General features: G+C 41.9%; 2 protein-coding genes across 6 annotated transcripts in view; one reads left to right on the forward strand and one right to left on the reverse strand.

The window, feature by feature from the left end:
• Positions 1-10,375, forward strand: part of TEX11 (testis expressed 11) — a 113,800-nt gene extending 103,425 nt beyond the window's left edge. Inside the window, exons 25-26 of the mRNA XM_051969186.1 lie at positions 8,412-8,576; positions 9,807-10,375. Coding sequence (XP_051825146.1) covers positions 8,412-8,576; positions 9,807-9,878 — 237 coding nt within the window. The 3' untranslated portion in view covers positions 9,879-10,375. The remainder of the gene's footprint in view (positions 1-8,411; positions 8,577-9,806) is intronic.
• A 6,558-nt stretch (positions 10,376-16,933) lies between these two features.
• The window catches only part of DLG3 (discs large MAGUK scaffold protein 3), a 69,620-nt gene continuing 66,230 nt past the window's right edge, over positions 16,934-20,323 (reverse strand). For all 5 annotated transcript variants that reach the window (XM_051969138.1, XM_051969140.1, XM_051969139.1 and 2 more), the window contains 4 exons: positions 20,053-20,225; positions 19,589-19,698; positions 19,381-19,472; positions 16,934-18,959 (listed from right to left, as the gene is read on the reverse strand). In XM_051969138.1, the coding sequence (XP_051825098.1) occupies positions 18,853-18,959; positions 19,381-19,472; positions 19,589-19,698; positions 20,053-20,225 (482 nt within the window). In that variant the 3' untranslated portion in view covers positions 16,934-18,852. The remainder of the gene's footprint in view (positions 18,960-19,380; positions 19,473-19,588; positions 19,699-20,052; positions 20,226-20,323) is intronic.

Raw genomic sequence — 20,323 nt, forward strand, 5'->3', positions numbered from 1 at the left:
TTGAACTTAGTGGGTAAGGAGAAAGTACCTCATCCCTCATCCTTCCACTTCTGACATAAAGTCTAGATCCTCCCTCTTTACCATCCTCTCTAAACATCCTGTTGTGCCCCCTGCACCAACCTTGGATAACCCCCCGCTGTCCATTTTCTCGCTTCTTGCTCCTGAATGGTATAACATTTCTGGGGAAAATAGAAAGTCCTCCAGACCTAGTCCATTGCATATCTATTGATGTGTAAAGATCTCTGCCCCATAAGTTTGACACCCTAATGGGCTGTGTTCCAAATAGGGGCAGCTCTAAGCCTTTTCTTTCCTTAAGCCTTTGGCTCCACCCTCACCTCCCTGGTTGTGGGCAGATGACCCCATACTTTCCTTTTCTGAATTAAATGTCATCTCATGTGAGCTCCCTTATCTATCTACTACTTCTCTTTAGCTCATCTTTCACTTCCCCTATGCATGCACTCATTCTTTTCTCCAGTCTACGAGGAAACTTGTGTTATCTATACCGTTCACTTGGACTACTGAGGCACATCACTCTCCCCTTCTCCATCTCTCTTCTTAATTCTTAATTTCTTCTCTAAGAGTTTCTTCCTTTTCACTTTCAAGAAATACATTCATCATGGAGAAAAATTTCCTGTGACCCCACTCTCCTCTTTAGCTGCCCCCCATCTCATTTCTCTCCTTCCTTTTACTGCCAAACTTATCAAAAGAATGTACCTCCTGTCTCCATTTACTGCCTGCCCACTCACCGCTAAATTCCCTATAATTTGTCTTCTATCTCTACTACTCAGATTGCTCACAAAGAGGTCATCTCTGCCATCTGCAATGGCTTTTTTTCAGCTTTCATTCTCCTTGACCTCTCAGCAGCATTTGACACTATTAACCACCCTCTGATCGTTCCTTCTCATTATTCCTTCCACACACACACTCCTGACCATGGACGTTTCCCGAAGTTCGGTCCTTTCTACGGTCTTTCCTGCTGATATCTAGGCCTGCCTCATGGCTTTAAACATTCCCTTTATGCCGATGACTCACAAATCTACATCTTCAGCCTCACCTACTCTTTTGAGGTAGGATCCCATATTGCCAATTACCTGTAGGACGTTTCTAATTGGGGGTGCCATCAGCACTTCCGATTCAACTTTGAAGCTTGTTGAACTTGCCATCTTCCTGCTAGTCTTCCCTCTACCTCCAATTCAATGCTACCTCCCCTCTTTCAGTAGTATTTGACTGCTCCTTATTTATCTTCCATATCCAATCACTCACCAAGTCTTCTTTTAAAATCAACATTTTAAAGCTATGCTGGGCACTAGGGGTACAGAGACCAAAAAAAAAAAGCAAAGGAGTTTACCTTATCTCAGGAAAAGTAACACATACAGAAGTAAATGCAAAATCTATCCTCAAACACTCACCCAATGTATAATGGAATCCAGAAAGGCTTCATGTGGGATGTGGTACCTAAGCTAAGCTTTGGAGGAAACTAGGGATTCTAAGAGTCCCAAGCAGATAGAAGACATTCCAGGCCTAAGAGGAACAATTTATGCAAAGGGTAGAGAGGCACATATGAGGAACAGCGAGTAGGCACTGGCCTTTTGGGGTTTTCTTACATAAGGCACTCCATCTCCTGACTCTAGGCATTTGTGTTCCTATGCCCGAAACTCTCTTCCTTCTCACCTCTGCTTCCTGACTTCCCTAGATTTGTTTAAGTCTCCACCACCTGCTGCAAGAAACCTTTCCTGGTGGTCCTTAACCTTAGTGCTCTCACTCTGAGATCACTTCCAGTTTGTTTTGCCTATATCTTGTTGTACATAGTCACATATATTTATATATAGTTTGTACATAGTTGCATGGTTTCTCATCAGACTGGGAGCTCCTTGAGGGCAGATTTTGCTTTTCTTCAAATCTCTAGCACTTAGTATAGTGCCTGGCACATATTAGGCCTGTTGTCTTGTGAGCCTTAAGGTTTGGAAGAGCCCCTATGGAGAGTGGGAGAAGGAATTGATTAGGGGGCTTTAAGAGGATTGCTTTACATCTATGAGAGCCCGGTGGAGATTATGTAACATAAATTTGTAGTGGCTACAGTCAACCCAGTTTTGTGATTTTTCTCCAGCTCTATTCAGCAGGATGTGTATAATTGAGTTAATTGTCTCTGAATAGACACAGAATGTTCAACTGGGATTATTTTTCATTGTTTCAATGCTGCCCACCCCCCCCCAAATCACCACCTGCAGTGGGGCGTCTGTTTTCTACGGCCACAGTCATGCCATCAGCAATTGTCAAGACAGTTTTCTTCCATTTAGTAAAGACAGTCTTTAACTGCACAGTGTTATGCAAGGCCTGAATTAGATCGTCTTGGATGTTATTGATCCTTCAGGTAGCTAATGTTTAAAAGAGATCGTTGAACACACTTTGCCAGTAGGAGATTGTGCCTTTGGAGTTTATTGACTGTCAGTTTTTTCACTGGAGCTCCTGAGTGGTCACATAGACCTTGAAGGAACATAACAAAAGATGGATGAAAGGAAACTGTCAATAGATAAGTGCCTCTTTCGGCAGTAAGTGAGTACAGATGCAGCTTAGATCGAAGTCGTCACCAGCTGGCCATCCCAATAATCTCCACGAATTAAAGGCTTGTCTAGGGTTTGGTAGCAAGTAGAGAAAATTGACGCAGAATGATGCTATAATTGCTATACCTGTCAATGACTTTACGCAAACCTAAAAGTTTAGGAGGAAAAGTTTAGGCTGATCTGGCACTATACCGTCTGAAGATTTTTGGAACAAGAAGCATGGATCAACTTTTTTCTTTTCTCAGTAGTATTTTATTTTTCCAAATACATATAAAGATAGTTTTCGATATTCATTTTTGTAGGCCTTTGTATTCCAAATTTTTCTCTTCCCCTCCCCTTACCTCCCCTTCCCCAAGACAGCTAGCAATATATATATATATTATATATACATATATAATATATATATGTGTGTGTGTATAACATATTTCCATATTTGTCATGTTGTGTAAGACAAGTGAGAGCAAAAGAAGAAAAAACAACCACAAGAAAGAAAAAAGCAAGCAAACAAAAAAGGTTTATATACTATGCTTGAATATCCACAGTCAGTTTCCATAGTTCTCTCCCTGGATGTGATTGCTATTTTCCATACCAAGTCTATTGGAATTGTCTTAGATCACGACATTTCTGAGAAGAGCCAAGTCCATCAGAGTTGATCACCACATAATTTTTCTGTTACTGTTCTGTCCTGTTTTTACTCGCCTCACTCAGCATCAGTTCATGCAAGTCTTTCCAGGCTTTTCTGAAGTCAGTCTGCTTATCATTTCTTATAGAACAAGAATATTCCATTACTTATACCATATACCATAACTTAATCAGCCATTCCTCAACTAAACATCCACTCAGTTTTCAATTTCTTGCCTCTAGAGAAAGGGCTGCCACAAACATTTTTGCACATGTGGATCCTTTTCCCTTTTTTATGATCTCTGGGATATAGACCCATAGTGAGACTGCTGGATCAAAGGTTATGTACAGTTTGAGAGTCCTTCTATAATGACATGATTAGGTTTCTTATGCCTTGGCAATGGCTTATGCATATACTGGAAGACCCTTTGTGCTGCACACTTGTGCCCCCTTTGAAAGCACTTGTGTCCCAAAAAACTCAGTGTGTTTGCCAGTAAAAGACTGATAGTGAGGGTCATGATCCCCAACAGCAGTGGGAATTCTTGATTTGAAGTGGGCTGTCACTGAGAAAAATCAGCCCCACATTTGAGGCTTCCCTGTCAAAAGTCCATTTGAACTGGTAATGTGAAGTAGAGACTTTAAAAAGCAAACTACTTAAAAGGGAGCTGTTGGTCTTGGCAGGAACTAGGAAGTCCAGAACCATACTTTATTCCCCTATGGATGAACTAAAACCTGAGCAGAGGGCTCAGTGGAGTCAACATGAGGCATTTCTAGGGCACTCTACAGAGTGCTGCCAGGAATGATGTCACAGGCTTCCAAGTCTTCCTGTTAATGTTTAGGTAGGACTCACATTTGCTCACTGACCTATGCCTCACATTGTTAGAAGAAGAAGAAAATGTAGTTTTAATATTGCTTGTGGTTGAGAGATTGGCTGAAAAAGGCCTGAGGTCAGAAAAACTCATAGAAACTAGTGGTAGGGTAAGCCTTCATCCTGTTGTCAAGATCTTCAAAGTCCTGTTAAGGAATTGTAGTTGGTGTGAAACAGCCTTAGAGTAAACCATTCCATACCAAGTAGGTGACTGAAGGGGCACCTCGCCCTAGAGAACGGCCCCATGTGGTCACTGATTATTACCTCCTGAAGAACTAGCTGGACTTCTTAGTGAGCAGGAAAAAAGGAGTACTGACTGTTAGAGATGGATTATAATTCAGTTGACTGAATCACATAAGGAGAGATATGTGTTTATTGATCTTTTCTAGAGTCTAGCTTTTTAAACTGATTTGCAATCCCAGATGGGGCCTTGTAACTGAATGTGAGGGCTGTGAAATTATGATTTGTTATCAATAAATGTTTGATTTCTGTACCTATTTTATATTCCTTTATCCCCGGGGTCACATAAAAATCTCTTGAGCAAAAGGTTGTGAGTGGGAAAAGTTTTAAGGAGCCCGCCCTGTTCTGGAGAGTTGAGAAAGTCTTGAGTCTATCCTGGTTCCACAGGGGCCTCTGTTTAGATTGGAGGTCAGCAGATAGAGTGCTGGGCTTGGAGTTAGGAAGTCCTGAGTTCGAATTTGGCCTCAGATACCTTTGAGCCATGTGACATCGGTCAAGTCACTTAACCTGTGTCTGCCTCATTTTCTCAAATGTAAAAGAGGGCTAATAATAGCATCTATCTTGCTGAGTTGTTTTAAAGAGAGAATGAGAGAATATAAAAAGCACTTTGCACAGTGCCTGGCACATAGCAGGTGCTATACGATTGATTGCTTGTTCCCTCCTTCCTTCCCATTTATTATGTTCCAAACATTTCTGGTACTATGTTGAATAGTAATAGAAACAATGGTTCTTTGCTTTACACCCTTGATCTTATGAGGAAAACTTCGAGCATTTCTCTGTTGCAGTCCTTTTTTTTGGGGGGGGGGAAGCTTTGCTTTATTTTTGTGGAACTGGATGTTGCATTTTGTCAAAGTTCTTTTTCTTCCTCTCTTGACATAATTATGTGGTTTTCATTTTTGTTATTAATAAATTCTGTTCATAGTTTTCTTAATGTAGAACATCTTTGTATTACTAATGTAAATCTAGTCATGATGAATAATTTTAAAATGTACTCTTGTATTATTATTTTTTTTGCTAACATTTGAACTGTTTTTGAACCCGTGCTCATTAGTGATACTGGCACATAATTTGTCTTTTTCTGTTTTCTCTCTTTCTGGTTTAGGTATTTGTTTTAGAGAAAGAATTTAGTTTTCCGGTGCTTCCTTTTTTCTATTTTGTAAGCAGTTTGTGTAGTATAGGAGTTATCCAAATATTTGGTCACATTCACTTGTAAAATCCATCAATCTACAAGTATTTAAGTGCTTACTATGTGCCCAGCACTGTGCTAGGCATTAAGCATATGAGTACAGAGAATGAAATAATCCATACCCACAATGGGCTTACATTCTAATGAAGAAAAGCATGTATAAACATATACACAGTGTAACCATCATGTTAGTAAATCCAGATATAAAAGCAGTTTTGGAGGAAGGGCACTTGCAGTTAGATCAGAAAAAGTTCCATGTAGAAGATGGTGTTTGCGCTTTCTTGAAGAAAGGGACTCTAAAGTGGAGGTAAAGAGAATGAGCTTCAAAGATATGGAAACCAGAGGTAGAATAAGAGAGAAAAGGTCAATTTAGTTGGGCTCGAGTGAAAGACGAGATAATGTCCATTGAGGCAGGAAAGATGGGATGGGACACATTGTATAGGGCTATAAAAGAACAGAGTTGAGATTATTTTCCTATAGGCAATATGAAGTCATAGAGCTGTTTAAGCAATAGAATCTGTGTTTAAGGAAAATGTGTACTAGACTGGAGTGGGGAGGGTCTGGAACAGGGAGACATTTCTGGGGCTGTTAACAATAATCTAGGTGAGAGGTGGTGGGGTCCTGAACTAAAATGGTGGCTGTGTGAGTGGAAAAAAGGTATCAGATGCAGGAAGTGTGTGTGTGTGGGGGAGAAATGGCATACTATGTCAACTGATTGGATAAGAGGAGTGAGGAAGAAGGGAGCTGTTGAGGATGATGCTGAGTTTACAAAGCTTAAACATGAGAATGATAGGAGTGCATTGAACAAAAATAGGGAAGTTTGGAAGGGAAGAGGGCTTAATTGGAAAGATCCTGAGTTGAATTTTGGTCATATTGAACCTAAGATGTCCCAAAGACATCCACTTTCAAATGAGCATTAGGCATTGGAACTCAAAGGAGGACTGGGGCTCCATATCTAGATCTGGGATTCATCTGAATAGAGCTGAGAGGCACAGTCATGGAAATTGCAGAGGTCACAGAGAGTGAGACACAAGAGACCCGGGAGAATACATTGAAGCACCTGATTGCCCCTTTGGGAATTCCATTAGGGCCTGCACAATTTCAGCATATTTAAATTCTATATTTCTTGTTTTGCTATTTGGATATTTTATATTCAATTCATCCTTTTCATTTAAGATTGGCAGATAACCAAGTATAGTCATGGTGCTGGGGTAAATGGTTACCATCTGGCCACACTTTTCACTTTCAGTTACATTATTAACATTTTCTCTAGCCTCTCTGATTTGGAAAATTTGCAGATTTCCTCACAGATTCCTGCTTGCACTGGGAGCTGCTTCAGGCTGGCTCCGGCATATTCCTAAAGTGGTTTCTGATGATTTTCTCCTGTTTCCTTTCCAGTCCTTGTCAGTCCCTCCTCCTCCATTTTTTTTCCTCAGGGTAAATCATTTTTCCTCTCATTTAAGAAAAAAAAATCAACAATTCATTGATTGAATTGGTGTATGTCTCTCTTAAAAGCTTTCTTTAGAAGCTCAGTTTTTTTTTTTTTGACCTAAACAATTCTACCTTTGTGCTTGTTTAGGGATTATTAATTTGTCGAGTTTATTATGGGGTTTTTTTTTAGCTCCCTTGTCAATTCATTGGTTTTCTTCCTTTCTTTTGTGTTCAGAGAGAGGCAATTTCCTCTAACAGACTGCTTTAGCCATATATATTGGTACATTGCCCCATTATAGTTTAATACAATTGTGTGTCATTGATTTGCTTTGTTCTTTTGCCGTTCGTTATTTAAAATAACATTCCTGAAAGCTATCCAGTGTACAATAGACTCTTCCCCTCTCCCCCCCCCCCCCGCCTCCAGGTCCTGAATCACCTCCTTTTGGTCTTAAAGGTTTTTTCAACTTGTCGCTTCAAAGTTTGCCGTCGTTGCAGATGATTTGGTGGTTTAAAAAACTAAACTATATTCAACTAAAAAACTAGTCGAAACAGTTGTTGTTTTGTCCTTGGTTCTCGAAGAGGACCGTGACGTCAGGGAGGTGATGCCGTGCCATGCAAATGAGTTGGCTTGAAGTGAGAGAGGGCTGGGCAAGGTCACCAGCCTCACTTTCCCTCCAGAGCCATCTGGGGCCAGTGGCAAGACATAGATCAAGATGCAATGGGAGGCCTTGGCCTTTTTAAGCTAAAGTCTTTAGCATATCTCTGCTGAAACAATGAGCAAGTTCAGTAAACTTGCAGGATGTAAGAGAAACCCACACAAATCATCAGTATTTTTAAATATTACCAACAAAGGAAGAGAGAGAGAGAAATTCCATTGAAAATAGCAATAGCCGGCATAAAATATTTGGGAGCCCACCTGCCAAGACACACACAGGAACTCCATGAACACAATTTCAAAATACTCTTCACGCAAAGGCAGATCTGAATAGCTGGAGCAATGCTGATTGCTTCTGGATAGGCTGAGCCAGTATAATTAAAAATAATTAATGCTATTTAAGTTAATTTACTTATTTGGTGCCGTACTTATCAAACTCCAAAGAATTACTTTTTAGAGCTAGAACTTAAAAGGTCAGATTGTCTAGGGAATTGAAAAAAAAAAAAGTGAAGGAGCTATGCCTAGCAGTACCAGATCTCAAACTATACCACAAAACTGTAATCATCAAAACAATTTGGTATGGGTAAGATATAGGTCGATCAGTGGAACAGGTCGGGCCCATAATACAGAAACAGGACCTCAAGGATCCCAGCTGTTTGTGTTGGGAGCTTTCTTTGGTTGCCGATACCTGTTTTGAGGGAAATGTGGGGGCCAAGGTTTGAGCATAACTTCTCATTTAATCATGTTGCCTTTGAGTATTTTCTGTGGAGCAAGCCCACTTGGCCTTGCCACGGTGGGAATAGACTGTAGATGAAGGGCATCCACCTGAGCTGTTTTTCTTGCTTTCAGAAGGAGTACCCACAAGTTGAGATTCTCTGGCTTATGACCAAAGCCTGGAACACTGGAATCTTTCAGTACGGTGAAGGCTTGTACGTAATTGCTGAGAAGTGGTGTGGTTTAGGAATTCGCTTTCTTAGCCACCTGGGTACTTTGAAGAAGTCCTACGAAGGTCAGGTAAGACAAAGACAAGAGTAGGGGACACTAGGGAATCTCGGAAGAGGAGAGGGGCTCGGGGGAAACACACATTTATTAAATACCTACTGTGTGCCAGGTACCATGTCAGTGGCCTAACAAAAATGATCTCATGTGAATCTCACAACAACTCTGTGAGGCAGGTGCTATTATGAGCCCCATTTTATATCTGAGAAAACTAAGGCAATCAGAGGTTAGTTGTCCAGATTCCCACAACTAGATAGTGTCTGAGGCAGGGTATGAACTCGGGTCTCCCCGACTCCAAGCTTTGGGCACTGTGGCACCCCTAGCAGTAGTTTGGGAACAGCGATGGAAGCTACAGAAAGGCAATCAGCAGTTTCCTATAAGGAAGCCTTCCTGACGATTGTCCAAAGGTGTAATGGTACTGCTGATGGCTAACATTAGCACCTTCAAAGTGGCCAAAGAGTTTGGCACGTACGAGCTTATCTTGGTAGTGGCTTTCCTGCCTCGGGAAGTCTTCAAATGGAGGTTGGTGAAGAATATGGAAGATCTTTCATTTTGGGTAGTGGTTAGACTTGCTTTCAGCAATTCCCCACGCTATAATTCTATGGATGGGAAACAGGAAGATTAAATGGATAGAGAGAAAAAGAATTAGCTCAAGTCCAACTCAGGGAATCAAATGCCACTTTGGTGGGGGCCCAGCCCAAAACAGTGACAAGTTATTATTAGAACACTTTCATCCTAATGACTTCATGCTTGGCCCCAAGTTGGGGAGGAGGCGACAAGGACTTTAAAATAGGACCTAGATTTTCAGACTTGGTTGATGCTGTGATTAATTTTCCTGAACTGCTTTTTTTTTCTCCCTCCTCCTTCTTTGTTACAAGGGATGACACGCTGGGTAGATAAGTTGGGGAGAACATATTGGGAAGTGTGGCACTGACTGAAGCCTCCCAGAAAGACTTGTAGGAAAAAAAATCCCTTGATCTGAAAGGAAAAGGAATAGTCCAGTGATGGTTTGTTATGTCACTGGCCAAATGCTTTTCCTGCATCACTGCCTGAACTCTGAGAGACAGGTGTTAAGTGCATTAGGACTCCCCGCTTCCCTATTCTGACAAAGAAAAAGTGGGCTCTCCAGCAATTGCCAGGGCTTGGGCGGGGTGGGGTGGAGATAGCCACAGAGGTGACTTAGGTCCCACTCTATCCTTGGTTTCTTATCTGTTGTTTAAGCTTGGTTGGGTTTCTGTTTCCCAGATGACTGATGTGTACAAAGAGATCGTGGCCAACATCGAAAGAGAAAAGTGCTCTCCTCCCAATGAAGAATAAGAACCACCGGAACTCAGAGCACATGGAGGTACACAGTAACAGAGCACCTAGGCCTATTCTCACGATCTCTTGAAAATTCTACAGTTATGACTACTACAACATCATCATTATTGGGAGGAGAAGGGCCTTGTCCACACACGGTTTATACCTTGGATGCTATTACTCTGAGTTCGAATTCCATCAACAATTGTAATTCCATCAACAATCAAAATTCCATCAACAATTATAATTCCATCAACAATTAAAATTCCATCAACAATCAAAATTCCATCAACAATTATAATTCCATCAACAATCAAAATTCCATCAACAATTATAATTCCATCAACAATCAAAATTCCATCAACAATTGTAATTAATTCTATCAATAATTATAATTCCATCAACAATTCTAATCCTCATTTCATTAACATTTCTAATTATAAATCAACATTAATTAATTCTTAATTCTAATTCATCAGAGCATTGTTCCAACTAATAAAAATGACTGTTCTTAATTGCCGTGTGTGGATTCCACTTTTTTTTTTTTTTTTTTTTTTTGCTGAGGCAATTGGGGTTAAGTGACTTGCCCAGGGTCATACAGCTAGGAAGTATCCACTGCACCACCTAGCTGCCCCCAGATTCCACTTCTTTCCTGTTCATCTCTGATCCATCTGTGATAGAATTTTTAAAAAGCTTTTTATTTTCAAAACATATGCATGGATAATTTTTCAACATTGACCCTTGGCAAAACCTTGTGTTCCAATTTCCCCCTCTCCTTCAACCCCTTCCCTAGATGGCAAGTGATCCAATATATGTTAAACACGATAGAAATATTACATATATGTATTTATACAATTCTCTTGCTGCACAAGAAAAAATCAGATCAAAAAAAGTAAATGAGAAAGAAAACAAAAAGCGAGTGAACAACAACAAAAATACTGAAAATACTGTGTTGTGGTCCGCTCTCAGTCCCCACAGGCCTCTCCGTGGGTGCAGATGGCTCTCCATCACAAGATGATTGGAACTGGCCTCAACCTGTAATGCTGGGGAAACTGAGCAAGATAGAGATTAGAGAACAATTTAATAATTTATTTAATGGAGACATTTACTGGGACCAAATGGATCCACAGTTTGGTCCCAGGGCTGAACGAGACTATCGTCTCAAAGAATCCGGCAGTGAATGTCAGATGCTAGATTCTTTTATAGAGTAACAAGAACAATGGGGGAGGTGTACTGGATGGGGATGACCTAATGGGGGGAGGCACCTAGGATGACATAATGGGAGGTACTGGTAGAGAGGCTCCTGATATTCTAATGACACCTAAAATAGATAAAAACTTTTATCCCATCAACTAAGATATAAGACCTTTATCCTAACATTAAGAGGGAATGTTTATAACCTGAGGCAGAGTAACTGAATAGGACAATTGGGGAAACTGGGTCAGGACATTAAAAGAGAACTGTGGCACAACAAATCATCTTGTTGAAGAGAGAGCCATGTCCATACGATAGAATTTTTGAAAGTGGTTGAGGGCTCTCGGCTATTCCTCCCAGGTTGGTTTGAGTCTTTTTCAGCTCAAATTCTCTGAGAGAAATATGTCCCTCTTCCCCTTTTCCCAAATTTTACCTAATTTTCTAAGCTTTTCTTCTTGTTGCAGTTTTACATATTACTGTAAATTCATTTTCTCTATATTGCCAAGGAATTATTTCTATAGAAAACCAAATGTCGGAGCTGGAAGGGAATTTGGAAATTTAGATCTTTTTTTTTGACTCAGATGCATTTTATTTTGGTCTATCCCATTCATTTTTAGGCGTAAAGAGATCATCCTACTCCAGACTGAAATCTCCATTGTGACAGAGTTAAGCAAAAGGGTCCGACACAGGACACAATGTCTGCTGGTCAGGCCAGGATGTTACATATTTTGGCAGGTCCTGTTTTGTTGTGTTTTATTGGATTGATTGTTTTTCAGTAATGTTTGAGTCTTTATGACCCCTTTGGGATTTTCTTTTCTTCTTTTTAGGTTATACATGTACAATCAATCATGTTAAACATATTTTCACATTAGCCATATTGTGAAAGAACAGAACAAAAGGGAAAAGCCACACACACAGATATGAAAATAGTATGTTTCGATCTGCATTGAGACTCCATAGTTCTTTCTCTGTATGTGGACGGCATTTTCCATCATGACTCCCTTGGAATTGTCTTGGATTACTGTATTGCTGAGAAGAGCTAAGTCAGTCACAGTTGATCATCACACTATGTCGCCATTATGGTGTACAATATTCTCCTGCTTCTGCTTATTTTGCTCAACATCAGTTTAATGTAAGTCTTTCCAGGTTTTTCTTAAATGGGTGTGCTGATTTTTTATAGCACGGTAGTATTCCATTACATTCATATACCACAACTTATTCAGCCATTCTCTCAATTTCCAATTCTTTGCCACCACAAAAAAAAGGGCTGCCATAACAAACATGTGTCCTTTTTCATTTTTATGATCTCTCTGGGATCCAGTCCCAATAAGTGATACTGCTGGATCAAAGACTACGAACAGTCTTATAGCGTTAGAGCATACTTCTCAACTGCTCTCTAGAATGGTTGAATCAGTTTACAATTCCACCAACAACGCATGAGTGTCCTTTCTGGGGTTTTCTTGGCCAAGATACTGGAGTGGTTTGCAATTTTCTTCTCTGATTCATTTTACAGATGAAGAAACTGAAGAAAACAGGGTGAAGTGACTTGGCTGAGGTCACACGCTGAGTGAGTGCCTGAGGCCATACTGGAATTGAGGTCTTTTTGACTTCAGGCCCAGTACTCCATCTACTACAGGGGTCCTCAAACTTTTTAAATAGGGGGCCAGTTCACTGTCCCTCAGACTGTTGGAGGGCCAGACTATAGTGAAAACAAAAACTTTGTTTTGTGGGCCTTTAAATAAAGAAATTTCATAGCCCTGGGTGAGGGGGATAAATGTCCTCAGCTGCTGCATCTGGCCCACGGGCCATAGTTTGAGGATCCATGATCTACTACATCACCGTTGCCCCAATTTGTTTTGGTTGTTTATACGGTTCCTTTGCTCTATGTCATTTTGTACAAATCTTCCCATATTTCTCTGAATTCTCTGTCATTTCTGACTGTACCTTAAGATTTCATTGTTTCAATGTTGTTTCTACATCTATTCCTCAATTAACACACGACTCTTTCCAATTCTTTGTTGTCATAAATCACACCCTAATGAAGATCTGGCATGTATTTGAGCTTGTTTCTATTGTTGACTTCCTTGCACTAGGATCTCCTGGTTATGATATGAATACTATTTATTTATTGGTCTTTTGGAAAGAGGACAACAGAATAGATAGAGAGCTTATCTCAAAATCCGAAGGACCATCATTTGAACTTCACTTCTGCACGAGACACCCTGACTCCAGGTAAGTCACTTTACCTCTTGTTTCCCTTGACAGCTTTCAAGAGTTGTAGAAAAAGTACCTTCACCAATGAAATTGCAAAAATGGATCTTTATTTCTCTCTGATTTCTTGGAGTACATGGAGTACAGGCTTTTTTTTTTTTTTTTCTTGCAAAGTCCTAACGTGAAATCCAGGACAGTTGAACTACTTTGTAGTTCCCCCAGTAACTCAGTGTACTTGTTTTCCCACATCCCCTTTAGCACAAACTGTTCTCATCTTTGCCAATTTGCAGTATGAGGTGAAATCTAAGTTGTTTTAATTTACTTGTCTCCATTCATGATTTCACGCAGTATCTTAGAGTTTGCAATTATGTCAAAAACTGTTCATCTCCTCGAGAACATTTATCTATCGAGGAATAGGTAGTAGAGGTTCGTGGTGCTCTATTTTCTTGCCAGCTTGTATATATCTCAGAATTGTATCTATATTTGATTCAAGTAGAAACAGTTTTTAGCATTTCCCTCCACTTTACAGACTCTCTTTTTTAATCTTCATTATATCCATGAATTAGGTCTACTCATTTATTTTTGTTAATTTATTGGTCATTTATCTCATATTCCTTGTTCCACGAGGAATTGTCCCCCCTCCCCAGCAGGTTGTGAAGGTACCTTCTCCTGTTCTCTTCTAATTTCTTTATAGTATAACCTTTTATCTTCAGGTCACGTATACATTTTGAGCTCATCGTGAGGCACATGATGGAAGCTGTTGGTTCAACCCTCATTTCTGCCAAACCGCTCTCCAATTTTCCTAGCAGTTCTTGTCAGAAATTGAATCCATCTCTAGTAACTAGTTTTAGAAAAACAGTGAGCTACAATTTGTTGATCTCTGCTGTTTATTGCTTATCTAATTGGATCCCCTAGTCTACTTCTGGTTTGGTTTGAAAACAGTACCAATTAAGAAGACTCTCATTCAGAATCGAATTTGAATTTCAGTTATGATAGGTCAACTTCACACTTTTCGTTGAGCTTCTAGACCTTTTGGTTTTTTCAAATACAATTGTTATATTTGCACCTAAAAAAACCTCTCAGGCAATTTGTTGTAACGCTAGAGCTAGAAATGAAGTAGCATTGTTGTTATAATTATATTGCTATGATCCAGTCACAAGCACTCAATACTTCTCTTTCCCTGATTTATCCCCTTTCCCTCCATGGGTCTCTCTAGACTCCAACTCCCAGGGCCTTTATGTATTTTGTAGCTTTCCGGAATGGAATTTCTCACATCATTTCATCTTGATATTTGTAAATATTGTAGAGAAATGCTGATTGTTTTGCCATCTTATTGAAGATTTGATCTGGATCTTAGCTGATTCTTTGGGATTTTCTAAATCCACCTCCATGTCATCTGCAGCTGAGAATGATTTTATCTTCTCTCTTGGCCAGTGTTTGGACCTTTACTTTTGTTTGTTTTATTGCTGTAGCTTGTGTTTCTAGAGGTCTCTTTACCTCTCTTTATACTTGGAAAGCTTCTGGTGTTTCTGTCTCAAGCAGTTTCTGATCACATTAAAGTGATTTTGGAATCCTGATACTGTCCTGACTTGGGGGGGAACCATGAGGGAAATGCTTGAGAAACTCCTTGAAGGGGAGCAATTCTCCTTGAACTCTCAGAGAAGCTCTCCCCCGAGAAAGACCCGCCCCAGGGAATCAAGACAAATAGTTTCATTCTGTTATCCTGGAGGAGACCAGCACGCCCCCATTGATAACACTCACTACTGATTGTGCCTTCTATTGAGTTGAAGATTAGTCCAGAGATACCCATTCAATTGGAAATCTTCTATTCAGTTGGAAGATCTAGGTCTGATTTCAACTCAAACTGCCCCCAGCTCCTAGCCAAGATAAAACAAATTTGTGCTCACTCATCTCTTTGCAGAGGCCCAAAGCAGGACCATGCCAGGCCAAGGAACCTCTCTCTCTCCTTGGCATAGCAATGCCTGCCCACTGAGAAGACATCCTTTTTTCAGCGTTATCCCCTCTTTATCTTTCTGCCAGGATTTCTCTATACCCCTTGGTTATCTCTCTGCCAGAACTCCTCTGCTAGACCTTTACTTCTCTGTCGGGACCTTGCCACTGAGGAAGTCAGCCTCCTAGCAAAGGCTGACTTCTCAGTACCAACAAACTTTGCCAGTCTAACTTTTAGGGTTCATAAATTCTTTTACGAAGGACCAGAAGGGGTTGTCACAACTGTGCCCTGCACTGAACCTCATCATTTGGTCCCGTGACTGGGAATCGAGGGGATCCGAACCTCATCAAAAGGGCCTTTCCGTGCCTGGTGGTGTTTTTTTAAGGCTCTTAATATAAATATTTGGACTTATTTCTGGTCCCAAGGTGTTTTCTGTATCTACTGAGACAGTTGTGGGGTTTGGGCTATTTCTTGTTATTTACATGATCAATTATGTTGTTTTCCTATATTGAACCATCTCGGTTTCTCTGGTCTGAATTTGATTTAGTCATGGTGAATTGTTTTCTGGATATATTTTTACAATCTCTTTTCGAAATTTTAATTTATTGTTTGCTTCAAGATTTATCAGTGAAATTGGTCTGAAATTCTTATTCTGCTTTCCCTCCCTCTTGGCTCAGGAGGCTGCCCCTGAAGAATATTCTGGCTTCTGTTCTTGTGAGAGTATTTTTGGGTAGCATTTGCATTCAAGGCTCATAAAGGTTTAATAAGAATTCTCTTGTAAATCCAATGATGAGGGCTATTTTTTAAAAAATGAGATTGGGTTAAGCTCTCTACTTTTTGGTTAATTTGGGTTGTTAATTTGAATTCTCAAGTTTAATGACATGTAAAATTTTCTGATGATTGTTTCGTTCCCCCTCTCCTTTTCCTTATGGTTTAATGATTTGATATCTTTTTAAGCCCCTTAGTTTTGTATTTTTCTTTTCTTTCATAGGAACTTTAGGCTTGCTAATTTTGTTTCCTAGTTTTTCTAGTTAACTACTCAGTTCATGGATCCTTTTTTTTTTCTTTTCTTAAGATTTCAAGTTTGCAGAGGGAAATTTTCCTGGACTGCTTTTTAGGTGTCCCGCAAGTTTTGAGGTGCATTATCATCTCGACCATGATCGTTACTGTGATTTGTTCTTTCACCTACTCGTTCATGATATCATTACTTGGCCTCTACTTAGCTTTACCTGTTTTGCTCCTATTTCTAGCTGCCTTTTTGCATAGGTTCAGTTTGCTTAAAAAGGTGCCCTAGAATACTGGGAAATAGGTGTGCTTTAGCCTTCCCATCCAGCTTCCTGTGTCAGTTCAAATCTTGGTTATTCAATATGTCATATATATGTAATGTGTGGATTTCTCTTTGCTGAATTAATCCAATTCTGAGAAGGCCTATTAGTCTCCTAATGTCTTACTAAGTGGAACGTCTTTATAATTCATCTAGCTTTTCTCTCAAGAACTTAAGGTCTGGAATCTCCCAATCTTTGCGATCCTCACCTCTATCTTAGAGAATAGCAGAATGGAGGTTCTCCAGCACGGGGTCAGGAATAGAGCCCAGTGTCATTTTATTGACTAGCCAAGTGGCGGTCCTTAATTCCCCCCGGCTAAGAAAGAAAACACACCAGCTTTTAAGCATTTGAAACCAAAGGCAAATTTTCCCAAGAAGGTCTCTAAGACATCATTCATTGCCAACTATTGTTTATTAAAAAATATACGTCTCCTTGGAAGGAACAATGGTAAACCAACTAATGTCAAGGTTACTTTTAATCTTTGCCTTTCTTCTCTGGGAGGGGGAGCGAGCGAGCTACGGTTCAGAAAATTCATTTTAGCTCACAGCAAGTAAGCCGCCTTTGTATGATAACCCCTCCCTTACCCGGCCCCAGTGTAGTGCCCAGGCGAAGCTGCTCTTCTTTTTCCCTGGCACCCCAGCCTTGGACAGCTAGTCTATGTTGCTGGTAGAATAACAGTTTAATATGTTTCGGAAATTTGGCTAGGAGTTCCTAACTGTCTTAAGTACTGGGGGAGGGGTGTTTCTACAGTGCTCCAGCTGCCACGGGCCAGGAAAGTGGGGTGCAGTGTACCAGCTCTGGGGCCCAGCTCCTCCCACATTCTTCCCTGTATCACCAGTCCACAGTGGGTAAGAGTGAGACATGGCAAGGTTACCTACCTTAGCCAGGCACATGGCCTTCAGGGGGAGAAGAGGGATAGAGCCCTGTCTGTGCTTTTTGTTTTGCTCTGGTCAGGCCTATCAGAAAAGGGCTTCTGCTGCTGATGCCGTTGCCGGCATTTGTGGGCGTACGCCCTGGGGAAAAAGCAAGGAGGCTTGATTTCTCACTATTACACGGATGTAGCTCTGCAGCTCAAATGTGCCCGATTTGAGTCTACTTTCCTCCCAAAGTAACAGTAAGCTAAGCAGCTGCTGGTGAGGGGGTGGAATAAAGGCAGCTGGAGAGAACACTCATTTAGTGGAGTGCTGAACCTTTCAGGTCCTAAGTAGTCAGGGCTGCTTCACTGCCCCAGCACAGAAGGAAAAGAATAATAGCTCTATATCTCACCCCCAAGCATCCCATAGGAGCCCTCTGGGTCCTTGGCCCCCGGGGGGATCTGGCCCTACAGTGGCCAGGTCCGAGCTACTTAGAAAAAACCCTCACGACATTGTACAATGAGATGCTCAGTTAGCAAGGGTGACATCCGAAATCATGAAAAGGCGGACACGGCAAGTAGCACAATGTGGTTTTGGTCTTAGAGCAGCTTAAAACGAACAAAAGGAAACCTCCATGCAAACAAATCCGGTGGGTGGCAGACCCCTGCCCCTGCCTGGGGAAAACTGCCAGCCAGGCTCAACTCTTGGGAGGCAGAAGGAGCAGAGGGGGCGGTGTCTACCACATTTCGTACCATCTTCGAGCCCTCTCCTGCCGGTTTGCCGGCGGAAAGTTACCATCGCTAAAGTCCCTAAAGGTTTTCTGGTCCAGCTGTGTGTGTGTGTGTGTGTGTGTGTGTGTGTGTGTGTGTGGTGTGTGCGCATGTGTATATATGTATACATACATATATATATATATATTATGTTGATGAATAATATATATATATATAATAATTTCTATATATTTTATATAAATTACATATACATATAAATAAGATGCTTTCAGTTGCCATTTACATCGTACTGTTCAGAGCTTCAAGAGAGTGACACAGATGTGGGAGAAAGGCCCCGGGAGCTCGTTGTCATGCGAAGCCCATTTTAAAATCCAGGTTTTCTGTCCTGAGTCTATTGACAATCCATCAGCCTTCTTCTCTGCTGCTTGGTTTGGAAAGAAAAACAATGAGTGATGGAGTGGCGCCTGAGCTGCTCCTGGGAAGGTCCATGCAGGAATGGGCACAGTCACGTGGATGAGCGAGATGACATCATCCCAACAAAAAGAAACAGGACTAGAAAACTCAATTTTGCAACAGATCTAAAAAAGGGGACAGGAACAGTAGTCATTTGTTCTCACCAGAGGGACAGGAAAGAGGAGGAAGGAGGGAATTTGGGTTTTGCTCACAAGAAAATGGTTTTGGGGAAAGGGCTGGGAGGAGGCGAGGGGGCGGGGGGGGTGATGGTCTTCAGAGTTTTTCAGGGGACGGGACCCAAATGTAGTGCCCAGACTGGTCCTCGATAATCTGTTTGATTTTGTTATAGATTTCTTCCAGCGAGTCACCCTGTACGATGGCTGAAGAGAAAAGAACAGTTAGTGCCATGTCCCATGTCGGGGCACAACCTCCCCCAATCCCCAAGGCTAGTCTGTAAGGGTGGCAGGGGATCGACTGAAAGGGCTCGGGCTGGTTTCTTCACGACCTTGGGGGCTCAGAGCCCAGAAATCTCTTCCTTTGGGGAATCATCTTTTCAAATGATCCAAGGAAAGGCCACATTTCAGTCAGGTGAGTGAAAATCAGTATGGATCTTCTCTCCCCCCACCCTACCCCCCCTCCCCCCATTCAAAATCATGTCACACCCGAGACTGAGGGTGAAAAGCCGGCTCAGGTTGCTGAATTGGTAGGTCACTAGTGGGTCTGAGCATGGGAGGAAACAAGCTTCACCCTAAAGTTCAGCCCCTCTGACTAGCCTTGGCAATCCAGACAGAGGCTTCTCACCTGTGAAGTACTCGCCAAACTCCTGCTCCAGCTTCATGGCCTTGTCAAAGATTTTGTTCGCTTGCTCATAGGTCTGTCTTCGGTTCATTTCCCTGCGGACACGGGTAGGAGAAGCTTTGTAAGGCAGGGTTTATAGTTCGCAGCAATTTGAGGAAAAGTCCAACCTCTTCCCCCCTGCCCCCGCATCCCCATTTAAAAGAGCACTTACACAAGGGCTTCCACAGACTTGGGCTTGATGAAAACAGCAACCGGGTAAAGCTGGGCTTGCTGCAGCCGCTTGATGGCATTGCCAGACACGTCTAGGATGCAGTGCTTCCCCTGGGGGAGGAAGGGGAGCCATGAACCTTGGGGAAAGGTCTGGGCTTACTAACCCTCAGACCAAGAGAAATCAAATCTGCATCTTAACTTCTGTGGCAGAAGGTTACAAGCCTCCCCTCAACCCCGCAGAGCCTGGGGGCCCAGAGCGCTGCTCACTTAAGTCCTCTTGTGGACCCGGGACCCTCGCTCTCTTGGGATGTCCCCGTGTGCCCAAGTCTCCCTGCCCTCAGGACTCTCCTCAACACAGTGCTGGCCAGAGAAACAGGCCTGAGAAACTTGGCTCGGGGTCCCAAGGTGGCCTCCCTAGAAGCGGCCCCCACCGGGTCTCTCGGGTCTTGGTCTCTGAGGTCTCACCCTCTCTGCCACTGCCCGCACTGATTGGATGCTGGTGCCATAGAGATTGTCGTTGAATTGGCCCGCTTCTATGAACTTGTTCTCCTGAATGTCCTTTTCCATCTGCTCCCGGGACACCACAAAGTGGTAGTCTTGGCCATCCACCTCATTTTCTCTTCGAGGCCGAGTGGTGTCTAAAAGAGGAACGCCGATTAGGGCTGGGCGGCCCACAGGAGCAAGAGCACGTGGGTCGGGGCAATAGTCTTCCTGCCACGCGGTCCCCACCGAACAC

Source organism: Antechinus flavipes, chromosome X (assembly GCF_016432865.1).
Source record: "Antechinus flavipes isolate AdamAnt ecotype Samford, QLD, Australia chromosome X, AdamAnt_v2, whole genome shotgun sequence".
In the NCBI taxonomy this organism is placed as follows: Eukaryota; Metazoa; Chordata; class Mammalia; order Dasyuromorphia; family Dasyuridae; genus Antechinus; species Antechinus flavipes.